General features: G+C 50.4%; 3 protein-coding genes across 15 annotated transcripts; all 3 read right to left on the reverse strand.

Annotated features, from left to right (window-relative positions):
- Nucleotides 1–877: 877 nt before the first annotated feature.
- NGRN (neugrin, neurite outgrowth associated) lies at nucleotides 878–5,431 on the reverse strand. Its single transcript, XM_017645207.3, has 3 exons — nucleotides 5,214–5,431; nucleotides 4,710–4,820; nucleotides 878–1,957 (listed from the first exon to the last, which is right to left on the reverse strand). The coding sequence occupies exons 1-3, from the start codon at nucleotides 5,375–5,377 to the stop codon at nucleotides 1,354–1,356; spliced, it is 879 nt and encodes a 292-aa protein (XP_017500696.2). The 5' UTR covers nucleotides 5,378–5,431; the 3' UTR covers nucleotides 878–1,353.
- Nucleotides 5,432–5,843: 412 nt separating this feature from the next.
- TTLL13 (tubulin tyrosine ligase like 13) lies at nucleotides 5,844–16,550 on the reverse strand. The gene is given in 15 exon segments (XM_073226987.1): nucleotides 5,844–6,381; nucleotides 6,735–6,858; nucleotides 7,624–7,803; nucleotides 8,090–8,270; nucleotides 8,568–8,753; nucleotides 9,915–10,108; nucleotides 10,572–10,803; nucleotides 11,116–11,201; nucleotides 11,497–11,640; nucleotides 11,988–12,144; nucleotides 12,354–12,484; nucleotides 13,798–13,916; nucleotides 14,636–14,676; nucleotides 15,009–15,279; nucleotides 15,711–16,550. Coding segments are annotated over 14 exon segments (2,283 nt in total). The 5' UTR covers nucleotides 15,269–15,279; nucleotides 15,711–16,550; the 3' UTR covers nucleotides 5,844–6,133.
- A 1,474-nt stretch (nucleotides 16,551–18,024) lies between these two features.
- Nucleotides 18,025–25,477, reverse strand: GDPGP1 (GDP-D-glucose phosphorylase 1). Of its 13 annotated transcripts, none has more exons than XM_073227213.1 (5): nucleotides 25,072–25,432; nucleotides 24,738–24,856; nucleotides 24,266–24,323; nucleotides 22,937–23,080; nucleotides 18,025–19,378 (listed from the first exon to the last, which is right to left on the reverse strand). In XM_073227213.1, exons 4-5 carry the CDS (start codon nucleotides 22,952–22,954, stop codon nucleotides 18,212–18,214), a joined length of 1,185 nt encoding a protein of 394 aa, XP_073083314.1. In that variant the 5' UTR covers nucleotides 22,955–23,080; nucleotides 24,266–24,323; nucleotides 24,738–24,856; nucleotides 25,072–25,432; the 3' UTR covers nucleotides 18,025–18,211. The 13 variants fall into 13 exon arrangements, with proteins under 13 accessions (XP_073083314.1, XP_073083311.1, XP_073083310.1 ...); XM_073227210.1 differs by having other exon boundaries at nucleotides 24,213–24,323; XM_073227209.1 differs by having other exon boundaries at nucleotides 23,215–24,323.
- Between the last annotated feature and the right edge of the window lie 20 nt (nucleotides 25,478–25,497).

The following is a 25,497-nucleotide window of genomic DNA, read 5'->3' on the forward strand; positions in this document are numbered from 1 at the left end:
GTGACATGCATACCCTTCAGAGCACACAGACTTAACGCTCCTTCTGTTGTAGTTTGCCAGCCTTGAGCTTGGCCCCGAGGTTGCCTGTGGTGCCCATTCCACCTGCAGCCACTCCCTCTTCAGTCTGAGCACAGCCTTATCATGTTGCCTCCTCCCAGGTGATGCATTTGTGCCCCAAAGTGCAGCTCCCCTTCATCTGTGGCGTGTCAGTCCCTCATGTCATGCAACAGGAGAGCCGGTTGCCCAGAGCACAGGCTGGGTGAGTTCTCTATCCCCCTTTCCAGCTTCCGGGCTTGGGCTGGGTTTGCTAGGGGGAGCAGTTTCCAGAAACACCAAAATGTCAGTGGGTCAGGCAAGACACACTAACAGGATAAGCAGGAACAGGTCAACCTAAGGGAAGCATAGGCCTTGTTGACGGAGGTCTGGATGGATAGGCCGGCAAAGGTGAAAGGCAGGACAGAAAGCCACTTCTGCCACTGTGGACTGCCTGATTGGTAGGAGGGTCCCCAACCATTTCGTCATTTACTCAAACAGTACTGAAATCTATGCTGGGAGCTGGAACTACAGCAATGAACAGAGACAGTTCTCCTGCCTTCATGGGGTCTATATTCTATGGGGAAAAGGTGGGTGAATGTGAACAACATAGTATTTCAAATACTGGGGAAGTGAAACAGTATGTGGAACATGAAAGGAACTGCTTTAGGTGATTAGGGAAGAAGGCCTAACGTCATTTTTAGCTGTCAAAATCCATCACTGAGTGGGGGAGCTGCATCTGTCTCCCAATATTTAATGACAAAGGACCCTCTGCCCCTTCCCTTCCCACATTCTCCAGGTTCACAGGTAAACCCTCCCACCCCCAAGAACACCAATCAACACAGAAAGCTATATTTGCTTTATTTTGCACATAATGAAAACAAGCAATTGACTAAGCAGTTCCACAACTGTTAGTGTTCATTAACCAAGAGTAAATGAGGTCAGAAGGCAAACCATTCACTTACTCCCAAACATATACTGCAAACATCACAGAAACTCCTAATAGCACATGCAACACAGGCTGGTTTCAACATACAGAGAGCAAGCAAGAAGGGGGAGTGCTGAAGATAACACATGGCTCAGCCCAGGAGGCTGGAATCTACCGTGCCTGTCATTCACCCTGCCCCAATACACATTTGCCACGTGAAGTTCACTGCCCTTTTGTCAGATTCAGATCCAAGCAGCTCTTTCCTCCCATATTCCAGGCTTATCATTTCCTCCTGTTCGAAGGTGGATAATCTGTAGACAGAAATTCAGGCAGCTCCAAATGCACTTGCCCACCTGTGTTTCACGTGGCATTTCCAGAAGACAGGATCCAGCTCAAATTCTGTACAGGAAGTTCCCGTTGCTGTCAAAGAACTCTCGCCCCCTCTGCACTACTTTGCTGCTGAAGTTCTGGTCACCCAGATCCTCTGCCTTCAACTCCTCCAGCTTGTTGTTACGTGGCCGTCCATCACTGACAGCTCCCCTCGTGCCCTCACAATCGCCAGAGTGCAGCGCTCTCTGATGACCTTGGGCTGCAGCACCAGGCACAAAGCTTTCTTCCTCGCGGACCTGGGTTCCTCTATTCCTCCCCTTCTGTCTCATCGGTGTGTTTGCACTGAGAGTGTTTGATTCTGTCACTTTCAAAGCTGTGCCGTGACGCTGGCCTTTGGAGGAGGCTTCATCCTTAGGCATCTGCAAAGGGCCGGATACCAAGTGGCCTACAGAAAGTGGCTTTAAGGCATCCCCAGAGCCTGGGAGCTGCTGGAGTGAGTGGGCAAGCCCAGCTTTCTTAAGGACTTTCTGATCCTGCTTCAGTTTCTGCTTCAGTGTGGGTACAAACTTGCTTTTTAAAACTCTCCGGATGACATCAGTGCTGACATCAAAACCTTCAGCCAATCTGGGAACTGACCAGGACTCTGCAAATTCCTTATGTAAATACCTATAGGAAAAAGGAAGTTTTCAAGTTGTGAAGAAGTTCCCTATAAGAATAACTAACTAGTAGTACTAGTTATAAATACGTGAAATGAAAAGGGTTTGGAAAAACTACAAATGTAATCTTTACCCTGTGCCACTTAAATAAATGGCTGTGTTCCATTCTGCATGCTGACAACACCCAACCACTCTTAGGCCACTTTATTTCACACCAACTGAACTCCTCTCGTTGCATACCAGCCCCAGTTAGATCCCGGGAATGCAGGAAGACTGTCCTTCCCTTCAAAGAACATACACTCTGGTGGTAGAGGCAGATGCACTAACACTTGACCACATGTGGCAAGTGTCACTGCAGATGACACTCTGAGAGCACCCAGGAGGGAGACTCAGAGACAGGCTATCAACATGTGCAGCACGGCCCAGGAAATGCTTGGGCACATCCATGCCAGAGGTGGTTTAAAAGGATGAAAAGAAGTAATAGGCTCACAGAGGGAGGAGAGGAAGGAGAGAATCAAAGGTCCCTGATGGTAGAGTGAGCCCCACATACAATGCTCATCACCTATGTTGGGAGTAGCTCAACTTGCCTGACAGTGAGGACAGAAGCAAGTTCATATCATGCTTAGGAGTCTGGAGTTGACCCAAAGAAATAGTGAACCAAGGAAGGATTTTAAGCAATGGATGCCAAAAGCCAGTTTTCATTTTGAAGCTGAACAGCTTTTCAGTGTAGTTTTCAGTGGCAAGAGGTTATCACAGTAATCCAGACAGTCTGAACTTGAGGCTGTGACAATGACAGCAGGGGAAAAAGATGAGAAATATTTTAGGAAGGCCAAAAGCAGAACTCCATAAGGGACTAAATACTAGGGAAGAAGCTGAGATTCAGGATTTTAGCTAGGATGGATTGGTGGGACCAATCAGGGTTATTGTGGAAAAAGGAGTTACGACTACATTGTCAAAACCAGCGAAAAATTCTATGTTGGACGTGTTGCATATGAGGAATCTGTATGACATCCAAACAGATATCTAGTGCACAGTTAATTATACAAAGTTCAGAAGAAAAACACGGATTGCAGATGATCAATTTACAACTCCTAGCCCATCGCAAAGGTGGTTACAACCATGTGAGTGGATGGCATTAAGCAGGGAAATACTCAAGAGTGGTAAAATAACCAAGGACACAACACTAGAAAAAACAGCAGATTTTAAGATACAGGCGGAAGTAGCAAATCCCAGGAAAGAAACTGAAAAAAGCACCCTTAGGAACAGAACTGAGTGGTACCCTGGCTATCTAGGGAGAAGAATTCAAGAAAGCTGACAAGGGCAGATGCTCCAGAAATGTTAGGGAGGCTAAAGACGAGGGTGTCAGGTTTGCCAAGCACTGAAGAAGTCACCAACAGATCTGTGGAGAACAGTTTCACTGTAGTGATGAAACAAAATAAAGGGTAGGCAGCCAGGGAGCCAGTTGGGAACTAAAGGATGAGGGGGAACCCGAAGTGTACAGATGTAGGTCCCTGAGGAGAAGACAGGGACAAGACTAAAACACACAGAGGGTTCGTCACAGACAAGTGAGGGGTACCACGTCCCCTGAGATGTAAATAGAGGACAGGATTGAGACTGGAAAGTAAGGAGGAAGACCAAGAAGCTTTAAAGGGTTCTTACCTAATGGCCTGTTTGTACTTTGAAGTAAAAGGACATTTACTGACCACAAAAGTGGGGGTAATGGGCAGGAAGATTTGAAAAAGCTGCTGTTCAAAACAGGAGCAGCTGCCATGAGAGGTGCCAAGGCTACCAAAATCTGGATCGCTCTACAGAATCCCCTTTACTGTCAGTATCTACTCCAAAGTCATCCTGATGGAATGGAAAAAGGCACATAACTTCTGGAGGGCTATTCAGCAATATATATATCAAAATGCAAATCCATTTGCCATCGGATCCAGCTACTCTACTTCCAGGAATGTATACAACAAACACACCTGGCACATATGTGGCATGATGTGCATACAAAGTTACTGGCTAAAAGCACTATTTGTGACAGCAAGGGAGTGGAAACAACCCAAGCGCCCATCATAAAAGTCTGGTTAAACTACCATTTACAATGATTTCTATAAAAAAGAATGAAGAGCTTTCTCTTCTGAGGTGGGAAGATCTGTATCAAGACTACATTAGATGAAAATAGAAAAGTATACAACAGTACTTCTTGTGTTCTACTGTCTGTGATTAAGGAAGTGAAAATAAAAATCTATATTCATACTTGCTTGTATTTGCATAAGGAAATCTGGGAAAAGACACACAAAACTATTAAAAATAGTACCCATAGGAGACTGGGATTAAAACTTCCTCACGTGTATACCACAACATACTGTTCCAATTCTGAGCCACACAGAACACAGTGTATATTCAAAACAGAAGACATTAAATTTAAAAAAGGATCTTTTAAGATTTCTAAAATATGGATCCTCTCTTCAGAAAAACATGCGTAATCATGTTAAGTCCCCGATTCTGAATCTTAGGTTAAGAACGTCACGCTCTATTACTTAGGAATTAAATGTTAAATCTGCAATTCACTATTTTTAAATTTCGGTAAAAACGAACTGTCGTAATGTTAAAAACTATTCAATCCAGATGACGGGCTTAACGGAAATTCGTTGTATCATTCTGCTTCTTTTAAAAATCTTAAAATAATAAAAAGCGAAAAAAAAAAAAAAAAGAACAGTATTCTAGGCTTCACAATCCCTTACGTCCCGATCTGCTGTGAGTCTTACCGGATCTGCTCCATGGCTTCCCACGTCAAGGACCTGGGCGGGGCACCCGGCGCCTCCATTTGCCTCCGAATTTTCTGGAACCGGATGGCTTTTTTCTGTCGTTTCAGGGTGCTGGGGGAGAGAACCAATAGCAGAAGCCATGCGTGCAAACAAAATGGGTGGCTTAAGAGCCTCGGGTTAAGTTACGGAGCTCCCTGCCCTCTTCTCCGTTTGCAAGGGCGACCAAGCCGGGTCGGCGGGCTTAGACCCGCTGTGCCCCGGCCAGAAATCTACCACCAGAACAGCCCTTGCGCACGCCGAACTCAACGGGGGGCGAAACGTCACCGGTAATCGAACCCGCAGGTCCGAGGGAGCTGAACACCTTCCTCTGCGCCCCTGACAAGGGGAAGAAACAGCGGCCGCGGCAGATGCGGCGGCCGAACGCCCGGCGCCAAGGGGGCGCGGCCTGGAGCGCCGGGGAGCGAGGCCCTGCTTCAGGCTGAGGGCCCCGGGAGGAGCCGGTACCTCTCCACCTCCTGCAGCTCCCGCTCCTCCGGCTCCCAGTCGGAATCAGGGTCCGGCTCGCGACCGACAGAGCCGGGGCCCGCCACCCCTCGGGTCGCGAACCCACAGCGAGCGACGGCAGCACGAACACGCCCGCCCAACAAAAGGCTCAGGGTAGCCGCCATGACGGAAAAAATCAGCCTCAAGCGTTCGCAAGGAGGCAAGGCCGGAAGCCGGGGGCGGTCCCGGAAGTGGGTGGGGCGAGCGGGGCTCAGCGCAGCACCGCCTTCTCGCTTCCGGCTGTGGGCGTGTAACCGGGCTGCGGCCTCCGCGCGGTGCTCCCTTCCGACTGTGATTGTGGGGGGGCTGGGGGGGGGGTGCCCGTGCCCGTGCCCGTGCCCCGTGCGCCCCTGAAATGTGAGGCCCGCAGTGAGGTAGAGGATGCGCCTGCAAAATGGCATAAACTTTAATAAAAAGAGGATTCAGTCGCCCCGCCGCCCTCCGGCTGCGAGGCCGGCCTGTGTCCTCCCCGCGGCGGAATCGGGGTCCCCTTGGCGGAGCTCTGAGGGTGACTGCCCGGGCACTGGTTCCTCGGGAGAGGTTTCTCCTTGCCGGGAGGATCTCCAGCCTCGGCCCGCACCCAAGGTGCAGACCCATCACCCAGCGATGTGTTCAGACTGAGGTTTGAAGGGCGGAGATGAGGACATGGCTGGCCGTGGCTCTTCATTTTTAGTCTTTACCCATCTGAAAATAATCTTGAATATTGAGATATTCTTTGGTGTCTTTGCGTTTTGCCTTCTGCAAACAAGGTCCTTGGCCAGGGCTTTTCAAACTGAGGTTTTGTGGCAGTTTAATTTAGCAAAGATTGAAGGCCCTTTGCCCCTTTGGAAACTTGAGCGGGTTCTCCGAGGGAGGCCGAGAGCTGGGCCCCGTCCCCGCGTTCACCCGTGGCGGCTGGCATTGAGGGCCGCAGTGGGACACTGCAGCAGGGGTCCAGCGGAGGCAGGACGGAGGGTGAGATCCCGGACTCCGGCTGCTCGGTGTTCAGAGCCTACCACAGGCGGCAAGGTGCATTCAGTCCATGAGCCACTTGCCATTCTTTCCGGGTGCAGAAAATAGCGCTGCTTTGGAGTTAAACAGGGTGGCAGTGATCCTGCCGGGGCTCCGTTTATGGCTTCTGGCCTTCTGCAGTAGAAACATGAGTTCCCCTGAGTTGGTATTCACAGAAAGGTTTGCTCACCGCTTTCCCAACTGTTCACCGATCACCAACACACAGGAGTGGCATAGCATACCATGCCTCCCTCCAGCCTTTACCACACTATGTTGTAATTTATGTGTTTACTTGTCCATATCCCTGTTAGGTTTGTTGAGTGCCTGCCCTTTGTATCATCAGGGACTAGCACACAGGAGGAGGTAAATAAATGGGTCCACCACCTGCCCCACACCCACACTGCTGGAAGTGCCATATAATATTTTAGGAGTATCCCGACTGTTATATTTGCTAGTGGGAATTTATACAAATCAGAGTGACCAAAGCTAGTTTTGCATACTTATGGCTAGTGAGCCTGATTCTGGTGCTGGAAAAATGGCGCCTTCCAGATTTCTTCATTGACAATGAACAGGGGCTGAGAGCTGCTGAATCTCCTACCCAACTGAAGTTCTTGGGCTGTAGATGGCACGAGGAGTGATGTGGAATTGTAGTATTCATGCTTGGCAGTGGCCCTAAGATCCTGGGGCTCAATTTGTGGGGCCGAACTGGATGCAGGAAATGAGGTCCCTGCTCTTTGGCAGCTCCTCTCAGGAGGACCAGTGGGACCAGACTCACAGATTGCGGTTCTTGACTGCCCAGCCCATCTTTGTGAAATCTAGACTAGAGGAGAAAGCAGCCCTTTACCACATTTCCTGTGAGGCTGCATTGAGTGGTAGAAGAAAACAGGTAACTGAAAAGTCTCTTCTAGGCTGTAGCCACTATTTAACCAGTTACTCCTTTGAGGTTCAACAGAAACAGAGGACCCAACAGGTTTGCTGCTACTAGCCCGGGGAATAGTGAATGCGGCAGCTGCTTTGGTGGCCCAAGACTGTTTACTTAGCTCCCGTTAGAGCCATGGCACTGGCAGTGCTAGGGAGAGATTTACACAGAAGCCACTGAGGGTAGCAGCTTTGTTGTTTGTCGGTCATGAGTTTGGGGTTATTGCTGACAGAAATACAGAGAACAAGTCTCCTGTGAGACGGTTGGGAGCTGCACTTTGCTGGATGTCATTACTAAGAACAAGGGAGCTTGGGAATGGATGCAAAAGGAGCCGACAGACCCCAGCTTCCCAGGCTCCACTGCCAGATGGCATCACATTAGCTTTCTGTGCCGTGGCCACCACCATGTGCCACTACAGCCCTCGTGCCCTTGTTCTGTGAGAGGCTGTGTAGGGACCCTCACCCGATACTCATGAAGGTTTTCCTGGCCCTGGTGGCTGGGGCGCAGCATGCGGGTGAGCTGCTCTGCAACACCCAGGCTTCAGATGACATTCTCCCTCTGTAGCAGGGCCTTCATCCGCTCCCGCTCCTCCTCCTCCACAATTTCTTGAGGCTGCATGGTGTCCAGGGGAACTGGTAGCCGCTACAAAGTACATGAGAGCTGAATGCAGGCTCTCCAAGGATGAGTCCCCGGCCATCAATAAGGATGGATCAGACCTGCTGCCCACTCTCTCTCCACCTCTTCCCCGATCCTAGTGGCAGGTCCCCTTTGCTATCCAGTTTCTCTCCTGTTCCAAAAGGTCAGATTCCGTGTATTCATTAGGAACTCATTTCTCCTGTAGAGGAGGAGGAGACAGCAGAGAGTCCCTTCTCTAGCAGTACCAACCCATTTTCCTGCAGAAAGACGGGAGCAGCAAAACCCTGGACACCTCTCTCCCCCGGTTCCGGCTCCTGTGGGCCAAGTGGGTGGACAGGCCCCGGAGCCTGGCGCTGGGTCGGCTCTTCTCCCCAGCTGATTCGCCCTGGTTCTGGTCCCTGGTTTCTTTTCGCCTCTTATTGCCTGAGGTCTCCTGCTGTTCCTGCTTAAGACAGATCTTTTCCAGTTGCTGCCTGACAAGACACGGCAGCTTCAAACACTTGAGAAATTGCGTTGGGGTGAAGAGGGATGAGGAAAAACGGAGATGGGGAAAAAGTAGGAAATTGTGATCTGTTTGGGGGACTGGTGGGAGAAGAATAAGGGGGTAGATGGGAAACCTGCTAAGCTGAGTCATTAAGAGGCTGATAGAGTTCATCTCTCCGTGCCTCTGTGTTCAAGTGTCTGGCTTCCTTTCCACCCTGCTGGGGAGCAGTTCAGCTTCTGGATTTGCCCCCCGCCAAGTGGACAGAGGAGCATTCAAGGCAAAGTACCCAGCACAGTCCTCTCTGGCCTTGAAAGCAGCAGTCTTCTGGAAGAGTGAGCCGTCGTGCTTGAAGAAGGGTGCGTACTTCTCTGTGTCAGGCCCTGGGTAGATCCGCCGGTATCCCTCAAGATGGCAATCCTCGTAATGTTCCTGGTCCAGCATTGCTGCGTGTGACAACTCGATTTGTTCTCGCCTGTGGAAACCAAGCTCATGGGGAGTCGGAAGGACTGAGAATGTTCAGTAGGGAGAGGAAGGCTGGCTAAGGCTTTGAGAACCTCCTGATAGCTTCATGGCCGTTTGGTCCCCTGCCCATGTGGTGAAAGCTGCCAAGCCCATCTGTGGCCAGTCCCACCTGTATGTAGGCATAAAAACAGGCTTGACTTCTGGAAATCTGGTTTTCATCTTAATTGAAAAGGTGTCCACTCCTAAACTAGCACTCCAAGTTACCACAGTCTTTTAGGTTTCTGATTATAGAGTAATTGTTAATTATGTTATGTATATGTTAATTACAGAACGTTTAGAAAAGCAAAAAGAAGATTAAAAACCTCCCATAACCTTACTGTGCGGTTGGCTTATCGGTTATGAGCATGGACCGGGGCAGGATCTCCTGAATTTGGATCCTGATGTAGCCACTCACCACCTTGCTTTTTCTTTATCCCGTCCTTTTTTGTTGTAGAGAAATACGGGGTTGCACATTTTTAAATGGCTGCCTAGTATTCTACTGATTTTATTAAGTCCAGTGGTTTCCAACCTTCTCTCCACGTTGAAAGACTTGATTCCTAACAGGCACACACACAGCCTCATCGCATCAGAACACCCATGGCGTTCACAGTTAAACTTCACCTCCATTCACACAAACGTGTGAGGGCCTTCTGTGTGCCAGGCCCCCGGGATATCACACACACTGGCCCTGCATGTTATGATTCAAGTCAGGAAGAACAATGTTATATGAATAATCCTAAATCTACTCCAATTTATTTTTATGTATTAACTAAACAGGGTACAAAGAGTTTGAAAATTATGCTACTGTCTGGTTAGATAGAGGGAAAAAAACAAGGAGTAAAATACATGTACATAAGTGCATTAAATGTTGGTGAAAGTCTACACATGATTCTGGCAACATTGATTGGCTCCAGGGGGGAATCTGAGTAGCTGAAAAAGAAGGGCAGGAGAGGCTATTTACTATATCTTTTGAATTTTGAACGTGTATTCTATAAAATGTGGTATGTTATCTATGCAAAAAGATTTGATTTTTCATAGCTTTTCAGCCTCAGGCTGCCTTCTGCATCTAGAGAAGCACTTTTACCCTCAGGAAAGTAATAGCAAAGAAGCTACGTGAATGAGTACAGGACACCTGGAGCATCTGGCTTCTCGTGGCTGTTGGTGGCACTGGACAAGCCGCTCCTTGACTCGCCACTTGTCCTCCTCCATCACCTTCCTTTTGTCACAGCCCCGCAGGTTGACTAGGGTCATGGTGTCACAGAGAAGTGCATCCTTCACTTCCTGATCAAGGCGGGAGTCTGTGGTGAAGCTTGGAGAGTGGTTTACCTGCCAGGAGGAGCCATTATCCATCTGCTTCTAGAGTCCCTGAGCTTCACGCAGGCCCACCTGGGGGGTCTGGGAGAGTCACCCCTCTCCAGAGGCCCCAGCCCAGGAAGGTGGGTGTTCTGACTTCCAAGGCCACAGGACCCTGCCACAGAGACCCCTCCAGTACACAGGCTGGTGAAAGCAAATCAGACAGCCTGACTATGGGTATAGTGTCCTTAAAGACAAGGCTTACACGAGGAATACTGGGATCCAAAACCTGGATTCCGAGAGTGGGGGCCAGAGGCCACCAAGATCTTCACTCGGCAAGTGGAAAGCGTCAAGGCTGTATGTATGGCTGTACCCTCCCCTGTGCGGCCGTGCCCCCTGTTCTGTGTTCCACCACCTGAGTGGACGCCTATCCCCAGCGTCCTGTCAGGGAGGCCTCTGGACCTTGGTTTTACAAAGCCCAGGAGATAATCCTCACCTCCAGCAGCCAGGGCTTCAGCTTGTGGTCTAGCAAGATGTCAAAACCAAGGATCTCAAAACAGGCACATGTACCTCCACTCAGATACTGGGGAAAACAGGTTCGGTAGTTGTGGCGAAGAACGGAATGAGCCGAAATGACGGTTTTGATGATAATGTCCTCGATGTTCCGCCACAGCTCTCGGGGGTCATAGGTGTGTTCTTGCAGCCAGGCATTGAGCATCGACAGCTTCCTGTGAGGCCCAGTCCCCAGAGGAAGACCAGCTTCTATGCCAGTGGGGCTGGGCTGCAGGCAGGAGGCTCCCTAACACTAGCCCTGACTCATGCCTAGGTGCCTTGGGCTTACAGGGCTGCTTCCAGCTCAGAGCACAGCCTAGTAACCAGGTAGGGTTTGGGGCTGCACTTGGAGGTCAAACACAGGACAGGGCTCCATAAAGGTTGAGTTTTCCAAAAAGTCAGCCTGCCAAGAGCCAGCTCAGCTCCCAGGGCTGCCAAGACTGTGGGGCTCTGGGGACAGAGGAAGAGGAGGAAACAGCAGGGAGTACCTCTTACTGCCCATAGCATCGTCCTGGACAAAATTCTCATTGTGTTTGTTGATAGAGTAGTTGGTCAGGTGCATGCAGATGTCGTCCTGGGAAGAGAGCAGCTCTGGGGCTCAGACTGCCTCTGTGCAGCTCTCCTCTCCAGCCCTTCCTTGCTTTTCCTTACCCACCCCTTCCCAGGCTCCTCTGGTCCCTCTGCACCAAGCACTGTTGGGTGGGCTCTTAGGGAAAAGGGTGAGCAGGTTCCCACTGGCTACCTTCCTTGTTCATGGGCGGCCATGACAAGCCTCTCTACCCGGTCCCTCCATACCAGCTCAGCACTCAGGGCAGTGGAAGAGCAGAGGGCACCGCCCTGGCCCCCAGGGCTGCCAGCCTGTCCCTTACCAGGTTGCTATGGCTGGGCTCCGTGTAGGGCAGAGTGGCAAAGCGGGCCAGGCCCTCCTCATACATGAAGATCCGAACAGGGTCGCAGGATGTGATCAGGACGTAGATTCGCATATCAAACTTGAAGCCATCAATGAGGAAGGGCTGAGAGCACGCAAACCGCAAACCCATCAGGGACGCAGAAGACTACCTTTGACAGGCTTACCATGTACCACGCTGTGGTAAGTGCTTCAAATACATAGTAACTCGTTGTTATTCCCATTTAACAAATGAAACTGAGGCATAGAGAGGATAAGAAGTTTGCCCAAGGTCACATATCTCGGAAATGGAAAAGCGGAGACTCAAACCCAGGCAGGCAGGCTCTGAACCATGGCTCCATAGTGCCCCCAAGATAACAGCAGGAGGGCAGGGGCCTAAACGTGGCTTCCTCCCTGGCTCTGGGAGACATGGGAGCTGCTGGGGAGGGCCTGGCAGTCTGGAGGTACATTCACCTTGGAGATGTATCGCTGGCAGATCATATGTTCTCCTGGCTTGATCTCCCGGGGATTTCGGGTGATGACGATACCACGTCCCTGACAGCGGCTGTCTGGCTTGCAGATGTAGGTGCGGGTTTTTCGCTGATGGCCATAGGACTGGAAGTTCCCATAGCTACGTGTGGAGAGGGGCTGGTCAGAGGTTTCTGTGAATCGTGGCTGCCCCAGGGCCTAGGGAGCGCTTCGTGCTGTCCAGTCCACGCCCTTCCTGGAACACTCATCCCACTTCCATCCCCAAAAGGCCAGAGCCTGGAGGGAGCTGAGGTGGTGAACCCTTTCCTGCCCCGGTATCTCTGCCTGGGGAGCCGAGCCGGCCGCACTCACTCTGCCGGGAGGCACCAGGTGCGGGGGAAGATGTTGTACTCAGTAGGATAGAGTTTCTGCATGCGGTTGAGGTTCCGAGCTAGCAAGTCTTTGCGGCAGATTTCTGTCATGCCAGGAAAGTGGTTGATTTTCTGAAATAGGGCCAACTGGTTACACTAACCCTGAGAGTAAGTGGCCGTTCTGGGGCCAGGGCATCCCAGGAAGCAGTGGAGAAGGACTGGGAAGTTCAGGGTAGAAGTTGCGGTGGAGGTGAACTCTGTACTTAGTACCCCAAAGGAGAAAAGGGAGGTTCTCCAAGGCAAGTGAGAAACCCCTCCCTGGCCTCTCCCCAAAACACACACACAGCTGAGGTTAGGAAATGAGGAGCAGTGAAAGGGCAGGCAGGACCTTTGGGCCTCTGGCCACCTTAAAGGTGCCTCAGACCACGACAGACAAGTCCTGTAACAGTAACTGGTATGTGCCAGCACAGAGCCAATGAGGGAACGTCCCCCAAAGAGAAAACGAAGCTAAACCACCCCAGGTGATGCAGTGCCTGCATGTCCAGAGGGCACGGCATTGCCAAGGTGGCCTGCCAGACCCCCCATCCCCGCCAGTGCCTTCCCACGGTGCTGGGAGGCAGCATCTGCCCACACTCCCGCAGTGGCTTTCTGCTCGCCAGCTGCCTGAATTAAGTATTTCTGAGCCTGGGTGTCCTCTTCCTAACGAAAGGGAATCTGCCACGAAGAATGTACAAGCACTGAACAGTGTCTGATGCATGGTAAGGCCTCCACACATGCTCTCAGTTATTGTTCCTCTCACAACTGCTCCCCTGGGGCCCCTTCTCTGGGGCTTCTTGAGCGCTCAGAGCTCACTCGCTCGCCCGCTCTCTCAGGCTCTACTCCCACAACTTGCTGTAGGACAGGTTACAGTCTCCTCAACTCCCTTCCTGGATTCTGAAAATAAGCCTGCACACCCTTTTAAATTAGCTCATTGCTACCCATCACAAAGACCCAATTCATGGGTAACAAACATACCATGAAGTTCTATTCTTGTGTCTCATCTTTCCTACTTTCTTGCTGCCGCGCAGTCTGCCACACGGACTTGCAATGGGTGTGGGATGCTAGGCTAAGCAGCTCTGAAGGCTGGATCCTTCAGTGGCTCTGCTGATAGCTCTGAAGCAGTCTCCCAGGCTTCCCCCTAAGATGGACTCACCTGCGCTAGAGGGGGCTGGCTGGACATAGAAGCCTCCAGGCAAACAGTGGCCAGCAGACATTTCTGTCAGGTAATAAAAGTTCCAGAGACCCGAGAGGACAACATTTACATTGGAGCAGAAGCCCCGGCTCTGGCCTTCCCTGCACAGGGGTATAGCCACAGAGAGGAGCAGCCTTAGGTGCCTGGGCAGACGGGCAGGACTGGTCACTCTGGGGCCACAACCCCTTTAGAGTCTTGGGTCAGAAGACTGTACCTGAAACCTCTTCATGTCCATGACTCGTTCCAGTGAGACAGAGCAGTCCGTCCAGTACACGGTCCATTCTTTGTCATCCCCCACCTCCTTCAGGCCACACGTTTGTGCTGCCCGACGCACTGTGGTGAGACAGAGGTCAGCAGGGCCGGCCTGCCACTGGTAATGAGCCTTGGGACTAGGCTGGGTCTGGTAAGGAACAGACCTGCCCAGCGAGTGGCTTGAAGAGGGAGGCAGTTCTTAGCTCTGTGGGTTAGGTACCATGTGACAATTCCTAGGTCATGGGGTTGCCAAGGCCCTTCCAAAAATCTGTGACAGAGAAAACTAGCTCCTAGCTCTCTGCTTCTGTCAGTCTTCTCTCTCCCTGAGGATGGTTTCTGGCCTACAGAGCCGACCCTCGGGAAGGGTCACACTGGCACCTCACACTCTGGGTGGCCCCTTGCACAGGTGCCACTAGGGATAAGAGGTGGGGAAGAGATGGCAGGCCTAGCTGCTGATTTTTTTTTTTAATTGCTGAAACCCCTTAAAAGCATCCTTAAAAAATCTGTTACCTGGTCTCCTCTTGTTTATGGTAAAACCTGGAAAGGATGGGGCAATGGTGACTTGCAGCCTTTTTTTTTCATTAGCCAACTGTGGAGATTCCCGCCCTACCGCTGAGACTAACTGGGACAGTGGTGTCTCAGCTGCCAGCAGCTGAGCCAGGGGACTCAGTACAGTTTACAGGCCAACCTGACAAGATCCAGGGGCAGGGAGCCTGTAAGGGGGACCATCCCAGAGCAAAAGCGACAGCTGTAGGTGACCTCTTAGGCACAGTGATATGAGTGACAACCCCAGTGCTTACCACTCTCATACTTGCAGCTGGTCAGGTTGATGGCCAGGGGTCTGGAATGGAGGAACAGCATGAATCAGCCAGGGTGGAAAAGAAGGCTCTGGGCTGCCAGGCACCCATATGAAGGGACACTCAACAAATTCACAATGTAGTTCATATTCTCTAGAAGCTACTGAAAGGAAAAACTAGGGTATGTAAATGTGCCAGCCCATGTGGTGCTGAGTTTTGTTTGTTTTTGTTGTGCCCAAATTCTGGTACTCCCTGTCCTCTTTTACAGATCAAAGGGAAGGCCTTGGATCTCCGCACCCCCAGCTGCTGAAGGGAAGCGGGGAGGGGGGGGAGGGGTGTCTCTGGAGCTGGGCAGGTGAGTCCAGGGAACAGCTACCTGCGTTTCCGCCTTCTCTTTCTCCTCCCAAGTTCCAAGTCATCGGAATCAGCGGGGGCTATGATTTTCTTTGGAATTTTCTTGGCTACAATGGATAAGGGAACTCCAGTCCCCAAAGCCTTATAGTCGGACTTTGAGGGTGCCTGCTGAGAAGGGTTAGCAGGGATGGTAGCTTCCCCTTTAACACCCTCCTCCTGGGATTCCTTCTCCTCAGCATCGTCTTCCTCTGATTCCCTGGCCTTGCAGGTATTTGGCTCCATCCTCTTAGATCCTGCGGGGCGAGAGGTGGGAATGAAATATGTATCAGAGCACCCTCTTGGCCCAGGAAGGCCTGCAGGAGTCCACCCACAGAAAATCATGGTGTTACAAGGCAGTGTTGCTGCCCCTTCAGAACAAAACAATCCCACTGCAGAATGGATGTTTCCGAGAAGGTAACGGGAGCCCTGGGATGCCTATGAAGTGCTGGATTTGCTGACAAGCCCCAATCATCCAAGGTCACTTCATACAACATGCTGGGCTGGACAGACCTGGCAGGGACCACGACCAGGGCTTTTTGTTCGTGAATGGGAAGGGGGATGGCTGGCTCCTTCCCTGTTCCGTGACTCAGTTTCCCCACGTGTACACACTGGGGCCAGACACTGGATGGCTAAGACCGCTTGGGCTCTGATGTCGGAGAGGAAGCCCCAGGCGGACAGTGCGCACCAGAGGGTCGGGAGGGAGCGGAATGGCTCTGGGTCGGCCCCTAACGGCCCGGGGCGGGCCTCCTTTGGTCGCTCATGTCTGCCCTTTCCCCGGTTCCTGCTCCTTCCCGGGCGTTGCTGGGCCTCTGGGGCCGCCTCCTTGTCCTACAGGACTGGCTCTCCCCGCCGCCGCGAGGGGGAGCCAGCGCCCCAACCGGGTTCGCTCCCGGCGGCGGCGTTGGCACCTCGGGAAGCGAGCCGGAAGTCGCCGTCGCCATGGACACGAGGGCGGCCCCCTTTGGAGGAACGTTCTGGGGGCGCGGCCTCCTGAGAGCCACGCCCACTCGGGCACGGGCCGAGGCCGTCTTGGGCGGAGCCGGAATGTCGCGGGGGGCGCCGCGCCCGGGAGCCTGCCTCCTCCTCGGGTGGGTGAAGGCGGCAGCTCTGGGGCGCCGGGGATGGGTATCCTTCCGCCTTCACGCCAGTTCGCACAAGTCCGACCGCCACCCTTTCTTGAACGCACGGGCCACGCCCGGAGTTCGGCCAGCTCTGTGATCGGGACAAGTACCCGCCGGCCACTCCTCAGTCATTTCAGGAACCACGTCTGGTGCAGTGTCTGCCCTCGGGAGGGCCAGCGTTTCGCACCCGTGCCTTCGCGCTCGCCCTGCTGAGCTGAGCAGCTCCATTCGCTAAAGGCCTTCGGAATACGCCTTCACTGGCGCCTCCCCGTCGCCACATCCATCAAACTCAGCCCGAGCTGTCACTTCAAGATTACTCCGTGTGCCTAAATCTAGAGGGCACTTCAAAAAATGTCCCTCTTTTAAAAAGACATGGGCATTTTCTTATTCACAGACTTACTGACCTTTCTTCAGCATACTCTATTACCCGCCTCCTTGAAATGCTTGGCTTCTGGGGTGATGATTTTTTTCTCTTTCAACAAATATTGTTCCAGGCACTGTTCTAGGACATGACCTATACTTTTCTGCCTGAATTGCCACCATTGTGGAACCTCTTAATTAGACGGCCTGATTCTGTTCTTCCCTCCTTAATCCATTCATTGCAGTTCAAGTATTCTTCCTAAAATGCAAACTTGTTACTCTCTAATTAAAAACTCTTTTAAGGTTTCCTATTAGATCAAATCCAAAACCAAATAGTACATAAGGTCCTCCATCAAAAAGCAAGCAAAGAGGTGAAGCCCTGGGCTGAGCCATCCCTTCCCACCGTGCTCAAAGAGAGTCCCAACTCCTAAGTACCACCATAAAGAAAACCTATTTGACTTTTTTCCCTTTATGGAAAAACTTATTTGGGCCAGAGAAGGCTTTCCTCTGAACAGCAAGTCCTAGAGAAAAACTGGGAAAATCCTGCTATTTGGGCTCATCACCTCCAACACAAAAGTCATTTTGCTATAATGGTCATCTCCACTCTCCTCAGAGTGAGCAAAATGAAGTGAGGTTATTGAAACCTGTACATGCAAATGCTTCCAGAGAGAAGCATTAAATGAAAATTACTAATGTGCCAAAAACATGATGGTGACCAAAACTTTTTTATAGGAATTTGAATGTTCCCCATACAAATTGTTAAACCATTTTTCTTATGAAACAGATTGTAGTGCAAATTCTGCCTCATTGCAATCAGACCTCTAAAATTCTACAGAAAGGCTTCACAGAAGACCGAAGCAGAGAAACTCAACTGCCTGAGCAAATGAGCCTTAGCTCAGGGCCCGCCAACTAAGGACAGCACCACAGCCGCTGCCTGGAGAGGCTGTCACAAGGGCACAGTTTTTGGGGCTGCCTGTGCGGCAGCCCTGACTGCACTACACATAGGATTACTTGGACAAATTGTTCAGCACCATCAGCCTCCAACTCTTCATCTGCTAAATGGCAGTACTAAAAAGACCTGCACTTTTAAATTTGTGAGGACACCTCATTCTCACATGAGATGATGTTTGTGGAGAATACGCAGCTCAGCAAAGCCCCAGCTCCATTCGCTGCCTCCAGGCAGAGCAGAGGGCAGAGTCAAAGCGAGTGTTGGGGGGCTGGAGGAAAATTCAAGGTAGCAAGGTAGCAAATGTGTTGTAAGTAGGGCATGTGGAGGAAGCAGGGGAAGAATGTAAGGGAAGGAAGAAGAAATAAGAAATCTGTGGTGGGCAAAGAGAACAAGAAGGTGAGAACAGAAGAGATGGGGGCACAATGTCAGAGGCACACAAATGATCATCTTCCCCAGACTTCATATGAAAAGACAAGTCCACGTATAAAGTCAGGAGTAGGTAATCCTTGCACACACTCCCGTAACAACAGACCTGACAGGCTTGTCCAAGACAAAAAGCAGCAGATAAATTCACGAGGGCCATTCATTTGCTTTATTCTGCGGTTGCTCCTCTTTAAAGAGCTCACTCACTTCTCTATCCCTCCCCTTGGGCTGAGTCAGGTGAGAAGGCAGTCACGGAAGGGCCCAGACGGCCAGTATGGACGGCTCTCCGGGAAGGGACTTGGATCGGTCGGAAAGAAAATGCTTCCGGAGGGATTACTGCTGCTCCTGGGCTGTCAAGGCCACCAGTGCGGCCTGCACCTCTCCTGCCTCTGCTGGCGGCAGCAGACAGTCCTGAATGAGGGCCAGCGCGGCCGCCTCTGTCAGGCTGCTGAAGTCCTGGGATGTTTTGACGGGGAGGTGCCCAGCCAGCTCACACAGGGCAACATTAAAAGCCTCACCTTCCTTTATCCCAAAGCTGGACTTCCGGGCCCACAGAATTACTCGGACCCCCATGAGAGCTGCAGAAGGCGATGTCTTTCCAGGTGGGGCCCCCCGGGTCACAAACAAATTATGTGCAATCTCGTGATCACTCAGATAGTCAGTGGCCCGACATACCCTGCCTATCAAGGCTTCCAAGTCAGGTCCTGGCCTGCTAGCGTAGAAGAGGAAGCCGGGAGCTGGGAGGCCCTGGAGCAGATGCAAATGGCCTTCAGGGTCCAGGGCCTCGCTTGGTGCCCCCTCCACAGGCAGTCTGTGGGACAAGTAATATCCATGCAGGTGGAGGTGGTTCACGGAGGCCAAGCCTCCCAGGCTGTTGAAGCCGATGCGGAAGCCTGGGTGTGAGCTCAGCAGCACGGCCTCAACCCCAGCCCGCAGCGCACTTGGCAGCAGGCGCTGGGGGAGTCCTAGGGAGGGCTCAGGCACCAGCAGCATGTGGCCCCACTCCAGGGGGCTGACATTGATCATCACAAGGACGTCCTCTTGCGGGAGGGCACCTGGGAGATCAGGCTCCCGGCGCAAACGGAAGAGGACTTCTCCTGGCCGTATCTTGTTGAAGTTAAACTGTTTGGGGTCAAATGCCTGCTTCACGCTCCCGATGTTCTGCGGGAGCCTCCTCTGCACGCCTCGCTCCACATTCAGCTGAGCCACAAAGCCCACAGCACCTGGGAGGGTTTGGGTTTGCAGCTCCCCCAGGCGGTAGCGGAACAGCCCCAGCTCCATTCGCTGCCTCCAGGCAGAACGGAGGGCAGAGTCAAAGCGAGACAGTGGCAGCCCATCTGGGAGGCTGGGTGCAATCCTCGGCCACTGAATCCCCTGCAGCACAAGATCCTTCTGCCCATAGACAAAGTCAGGAATGCCATGCCCTTCCCAGTCCTCACTGTTCGAAGGTAGCAAATAGGAAGTTTCATTTGAATCATGCGGAATAGCCATGGGGTTGACCTGAAACAATCGTAAGAGATGATATGATTCATGCATGGTGCTATCCATTTCCAGAGATTTTATTTTAAAATAAGCTTTATGTTGTGTTCTGACTACAAAAGTAATATATGCCTTTGGTAAAATATTTTGAAAATGTAGAAATCACTCATAATTCCATTACCTGAAGATGAGCACACATTTTTAAATTAAAAATACATTATCAAATATTTTTCTTCCTAAAAATACATAAGTTGAGGAAACTTTCTTAATGGAGGGAAAAAACAAGATAAAATACAACTCTTATACCAATGACCAGGGAGAGTCACAATGTACATTTAGTCTCATTTTCACTTCTATCTTTAGCCCATTTTAACCAATCTTTAACTGCTGTATATATAGCTTGTTGCCAGTTTTATACTATTATCCACAATGTTGTCAACATCCTGCTTCCAGATGTTTTTATTTTCTTTTAAAATAAAATCCCACTGACCCAGTAGATCTCTAGGTCAGAGTAGGCTCATGGCTCAGGGTTTTGATTCACTCTATCAGACTGCCCTCCAGAAACTAGCGTTCCTGTGCATGAGAATGGCCAGGGTTTCAACGCTGGCCACTCCTTTTATGGGAACAGATTTCCCACTGGTCCACAGTGATTCTAAATGGCCCATGTGTCCGTAAGTGCTGCCGGGGCCGACCCTTCACGGGGGATGCTGGCGCCTGTCTTCATCTCCTCCTGGTCTGTGGACCCAGGAGTGCCCTGAAGAGGGCTTGCTGGAGGCGTACCTCAGTAAAGCCGCTCCAGGCTAAGTCTGGGTCGCTCAGCTGGGCTGCTCTACAAACTTCACATTAATAAAACAGAAGGGAAATGAAAAATCGTATGAAATGACACATCAAAAGTCAAGCTAAGTTTAATGGGTAGTAAGATGAAAAAGTTCTAGAGATTGATTGCACAATAATGTGAATGTATTTAATACTGTTGAACCATACACTTAGAAAGTTAAAATGGTAAATCCTAAGTGTTTTTTTACCATAAAAATTTTTTTCAAAAACCATGCTAAGTATAATTTTGACAATAAAATGTGAAGTCTTAAATCACTCTATGGAAACTGAGCCTCACACATTCTCTATACAGATATACAAATGGTCAATAAAAAAGAGGCTCAACATCACAAACCATCAGGTAAATCAAACCACAGTGAGATACACCTCACACCCATTAGAATGATTACTTTAAAAAAAAAGTGTTGGTGAGGACACAGAGAACCTGGAATCCTATGTGTTATTGGTTGGAATATAAAATGATGCAGCCCCTATGGAAAACAGTATGGCACTTCCTCAAAAAATTAAAAATAGAATTACTATATGACCCAGCAATTCCACTTTTGGGTATATACCCAAAAGAATTGAAAGTAGGTTCTCAAAGAGGTATTTGTACACCCATGTTCACAGCAGCATTAATCCCAATAGCCAAAAGGTGGAGGCAACCCAAGTGTCCATTGATAGATGAAGAGATAAACAAAATGTGGTATGTTCACACAATGGAGTATTACTCAGCCTTAAAAAGGAAATGCTGACACAGCGCAACACTGAGGACATTATACTAAGTAAAATAAGCCAGACACAAAAGGACAAACACCCTGTGACTCCACCTGTACGAGGCCCCTAGAGTCGTCAAATTCATAGAGACAAGAGTGGTGGTTTCCAGGGGCTGGGGGTAAGGGGAAGGAGAAGCTGTTTGCTGTTTAATGGGTGAAGAGTTTCTGTTTTGCAAGATGAAATTGTTCTGGAGACTGACAGCTCAACCCTGCTGAGCAGTACAACTACACAGTTAAGCTGGTACATTTTGTTATGTGTTTTTGACCAAAATAAAAAAGGTCAAGATGGTAAATTTTATATTATGTATTATTTGCCACAATTAAAAATTTTTTAAATGAGTCTCAATTTGCTATTTACTTGAGTTAAGTAAGACACTATTCACTTACCTTCATTCATTCATTCATTTATTCACTCATTCATTCATCCAGGTCAATGCCCAGCTCACACCCATTCCTGATGTCCGGGTACCTCTTCAGTGCATCCTGCTCCATGCTCAGCAGGGCCATAGAACCAAAGTGTTTATGAAGTAACTGCTGCGTGTGAGGCAATGAGGACACAGCAGCAAGAGAAGCGAACAAGGTACCTGTCCTTGTGGAACTTACAGACACTACGCAAAACGAACATGTTCACTACCCTGGAGTGATAGCATTTGGTAGGAAATAAGTGACAACAATAGAGGGTAACTAAGAGGGGGGATCAGCGCATCCTATTTCAGCAAGAGGACACGCAGGGTCCTCTGAGATGACAGCTAAGACATGAGGATGAGAAGCTTGCAGTGAAGAGCAGAGGACAGTGTGTTCCAGGCAAAGGAAATTCCAAGTCCAAGACTCTCCGTCAGGCAGGTGCTCGGGCTGTTGAAGGAACAGAAAGGAAGCCAGTGTTCCTAGAGCACAGCCAACATGGGGGCGAGGGCCCCAGATGAGGCTGGAGAGAAACGCAGGGCCCAGATCAGCAGCAGGACCTTAGGCATCACTGTCAGGAGCTTGGATTTTATTCTAAATGGAGTAAGAAACCATTAGCAAGTTCTAAGCAGGACCATCTAATATTTTATAAACCTTTTTCTAACTGCTGTGTGGAAAATGGACTGTAGAGGACCAAAGGGAAAGCAGAGAGACCATTTAGGAGGACGCAGTGAGGGCGACTGGACAGCCGGGATGGCAACAGAGAGGAGCGGGTGACTCCAGTCAGGTTCTGGAGGCCAAGCCAGCAGGGCCTTGGTGGCACAGTGGCCACGGGGACTGAAGCAAAGGGGAGAACTGGGAGTGACTCAGCTTTAGAAATTTTACACAACATGGTGGCATTTACAGAGATGGAGAAACTGGGTGCATGGGGTGGGGGTGGGAACAGGTTGACTAGAGGAAGGGGGGAATTAAGAGTTCAGTGTCCATTACTGACTTCAAGATGCAGCCTGGGCATCCAAGAACAGAAGTGGTGTAGGAGTTGGAAAGCCAAGCCTGGAGGTGCAGAGGAAGGTCTGGGCTACAAACAAAATTCAGAGTAATATTTAAAGCCAGGGACTAGGAGCAAGGACCTAAGACCAAGATGACACCCAAAGGCTAAAAATATGAGCAAAGACCTATCAATCAGCAGGATCAATAAAAATGGGTCCTGTTTACATGAGAGTGAACAGGCAAAGGCATGACCTAGGAACAAAAAGGAACGCTTCAGAGTGACAAATCAAGAGTGCACGTGACAGGACGGAACACTAGTTGCATGCCCGTCTTGTGCCAGGCATGGGCTGGGGCTTCCCGAGTCCACTCAGTGACCTCCAACAAGTAAGTCTGTGAGGTAGGTGTCATCCCAGGAGAAAGGTGGGGGAGGTGGTTTTGGGTGTCTGAATTCTGGCTCTGCCATTCAGTAGTGATGGGACCCTGAGCCCCTAGAATGGAGTCCACTTCCTCACCCTGGCCTCTGGGCTCTCAAGAGCTGCCCACCCCCCTCAACTCCTCTCATACCACTCTTTCCGTTGCCTACTCCGCTTCTTACCTTTCCAAAGTTGTTCATGCCCAGGGTCTTGGTGCTGTCTGCTCTCTGGGCCTAAATACCCTTTCCCCAGATTTTCTGCACACAGCTGGCTCCTTCAGGTCTCAGAGAAAATGTTATCACCTCAGAAAAACCTGTGTGGCCATCCTATCGGTTGGCCGAGGGAAACAGGAAGAAAGAAATAGTATTACAAGCAGGGAAACAATGTCAGGAGAAAAGAAAAGTAGAAGTCACAAACCTAAGAGTTGGCACTTTGACAAAAATATGATCAATGAACAAACCTTTGAAAGATCCAACAGACAGTTTTACAAGTACAGCACTAGAAGCTATTTTTAAACGTGTATCAGCAACTCAGTTTTATCACCATATGGGAGTTGATCAGGCACAGGAAGGGTAGTGTGCTGACCAGCCTCGCCACGAACTGTTGCATGACTCAGAATGCCTATTTAATAATTTATAACGAGAAACGTGCCAAACAGCACAAAATGTTCTTATTGGCTGATAGGTAGGATCCCGCCTCTGTACACAAATCTACCAGGAACCAAAATTATAATCAGCAGGCCATTCAATGAAGAAGGGTTGAGAGCCACATGAGGCGGCTGGGAGAGCCGGATCCCAGATGGCCACTGTGGCCCAGGGCTGATTCCCACACTGCCACCTGAAGGATACAGTCTCACCACAAAGGCCAAGGATTTGCCTTGGCTGACCAGTGCTCCCTCCCCTCAGTCTAGCCCAGGAGGCACTGGAGCAGCTTCTTGCTCTCTGCCTACCCTTTTACTAACTGAAGACCAACCCTTCCTTGGACAGAAAGAGCCCACCGTCAAGAGAAAAAATGATCAGGTTGGGACAGGATACTATTCTCCGGTGATGCTTGGACTGTGTGCTCCCATCGCTCTGAAGCCCCACTTCTTGGAGTGGAGTACTTTTTTTTTGGTGACACAAACAAACTATTTAACATTTCATGACATGGGCAGTCTCCATTCTCAAGAGTCCAGAGAACTGTGAGGAGGAGAGAAAGTGGCATGTTTTTATAGGAAATAGACAAAGAAGAGAAAATAAAAAATGAACAAGGGACAAGGAAAACATTTGTGTTACGTGGTGATCAAGGATTGGGCCCTGGATGGCAAGGGGCTTCTGGGAAGATGGAATTCTTACAAGAACATGAAACTTTAAACGTTAGGTTTGGGTTTGTGCTATAACTGGAGTGAAGAATTTCCACAGTGGTATGATTCACATGTTGATAGAGTGAGTCTTACTAAAGTCACTCTCAGATGATCACCTTATTAGTGGGTGCTGGGAAAACTATGGTCACTCAGCAAACATTTACTCAACTGCCACATATCAGGTCCTGGAAATCATGATTCTCATAGCTTCTCACGGGGCATTGAGTCTAGTAGGAGAAACAGACATTATTAACCCTACTGTCACCCAAGTAAATATAAGTTGCAAACATGATATATGCTGTCAAGGAGAAGCACTAGGTACTTTGCAGATGAAAGTCAGATTCCTAATCTAGTCTAGGGAATCAGGAAACACTTCCCTGAGGAAGAGATGGAGGAGGAACTGAGAACCGATAATGGCTGAAACACAGAAATCCAACAGGAGAGGCAGAGAGAAGCTGAAGTCAGAGGGCTGGTACTTGAGTTTTAACCATTCAATGTTTTGTTTTAAACTGAGACTGACATGCTCAGATTTAGACTTCACAGAGCTCAACAAGTAGAATAAATCAGAACCAAGAATGAATCCCTACAATCTCATTTGTCAATTATGCTTCAATAAAGCTGAAAACAAAAAGGAATCTCACCTTCAGCTCCTCCTCTCAGCAGCTTGGAATCCTCCCCTTTTGGAACAGTGCTAGTTTCATTCATTCACCCATGCATCCGATAAGTATTTACTGAGGGCCAACTACGTGCCAAGCATCGTCTTAGGGGTTGAGAGGGGACAAGAGCAAACAGGTCAGAGCCTCAGTCCTTGCCGCCTCGGGACACGTGGTCTGGGCGCGGGGTGGGCAGAGGAGGGCATGCCTGCCTGAATGAGGAGAGCGACGGGAAGCCTTGAGAAGAGGCTTGGACCGAAGTGACCTCTTTCTAAATGCCCGAGCCTGAACAAGTCCCTGAACCTTTCTGGACCTCACCTACCTTGCAGGACCGTTAAGAAACGAAGATAACATGCATACAACGCCTGGCACTCGGCAGGCCCTCAGTAGACAGCTTTCAGTGGGCAGCAAGGTTATGGTTATTTCTGCAGAGGCGGCGCGGGGGCTGCGTCACGTGCGACCAGTGCCCGGGGTACCGTCTGGATGAAGTCCCCGCTAGGCAGAGGGGCAGCCGACCGCCTCCAGCCACCCAGCAAGTCTCAAGGTCTCCCGTATGCCGTGGCTCCGGACACTTCTCCGAATCCCCTTACCTGACCTCGCCCGGAGCCACCACTGCTACCACCTACTACAGCTGAGGTCGAGGGACCGCGCGACTTCCTCGCGGCGACCAGCAGGACCATGGCGGGGCCTTGGCGGCTTTGACGCATGCGCAGCCCGCACGCGAGCACGCGGCTGGTCCGCCCCGCCC

Source organism: Manis javanica, chromosome 18 (genome assembly GCF_040802235.1).
Source record: "Manis javanica isolate MJ-LG chromosome 18, MJ_LKY, whole genome shotgun sequence".
Lineage (NCBI taxonomy): Eukaryota > Metazoa > Chordata > Mammalia > Pholidota > Manidae > Manis > Manis javanica.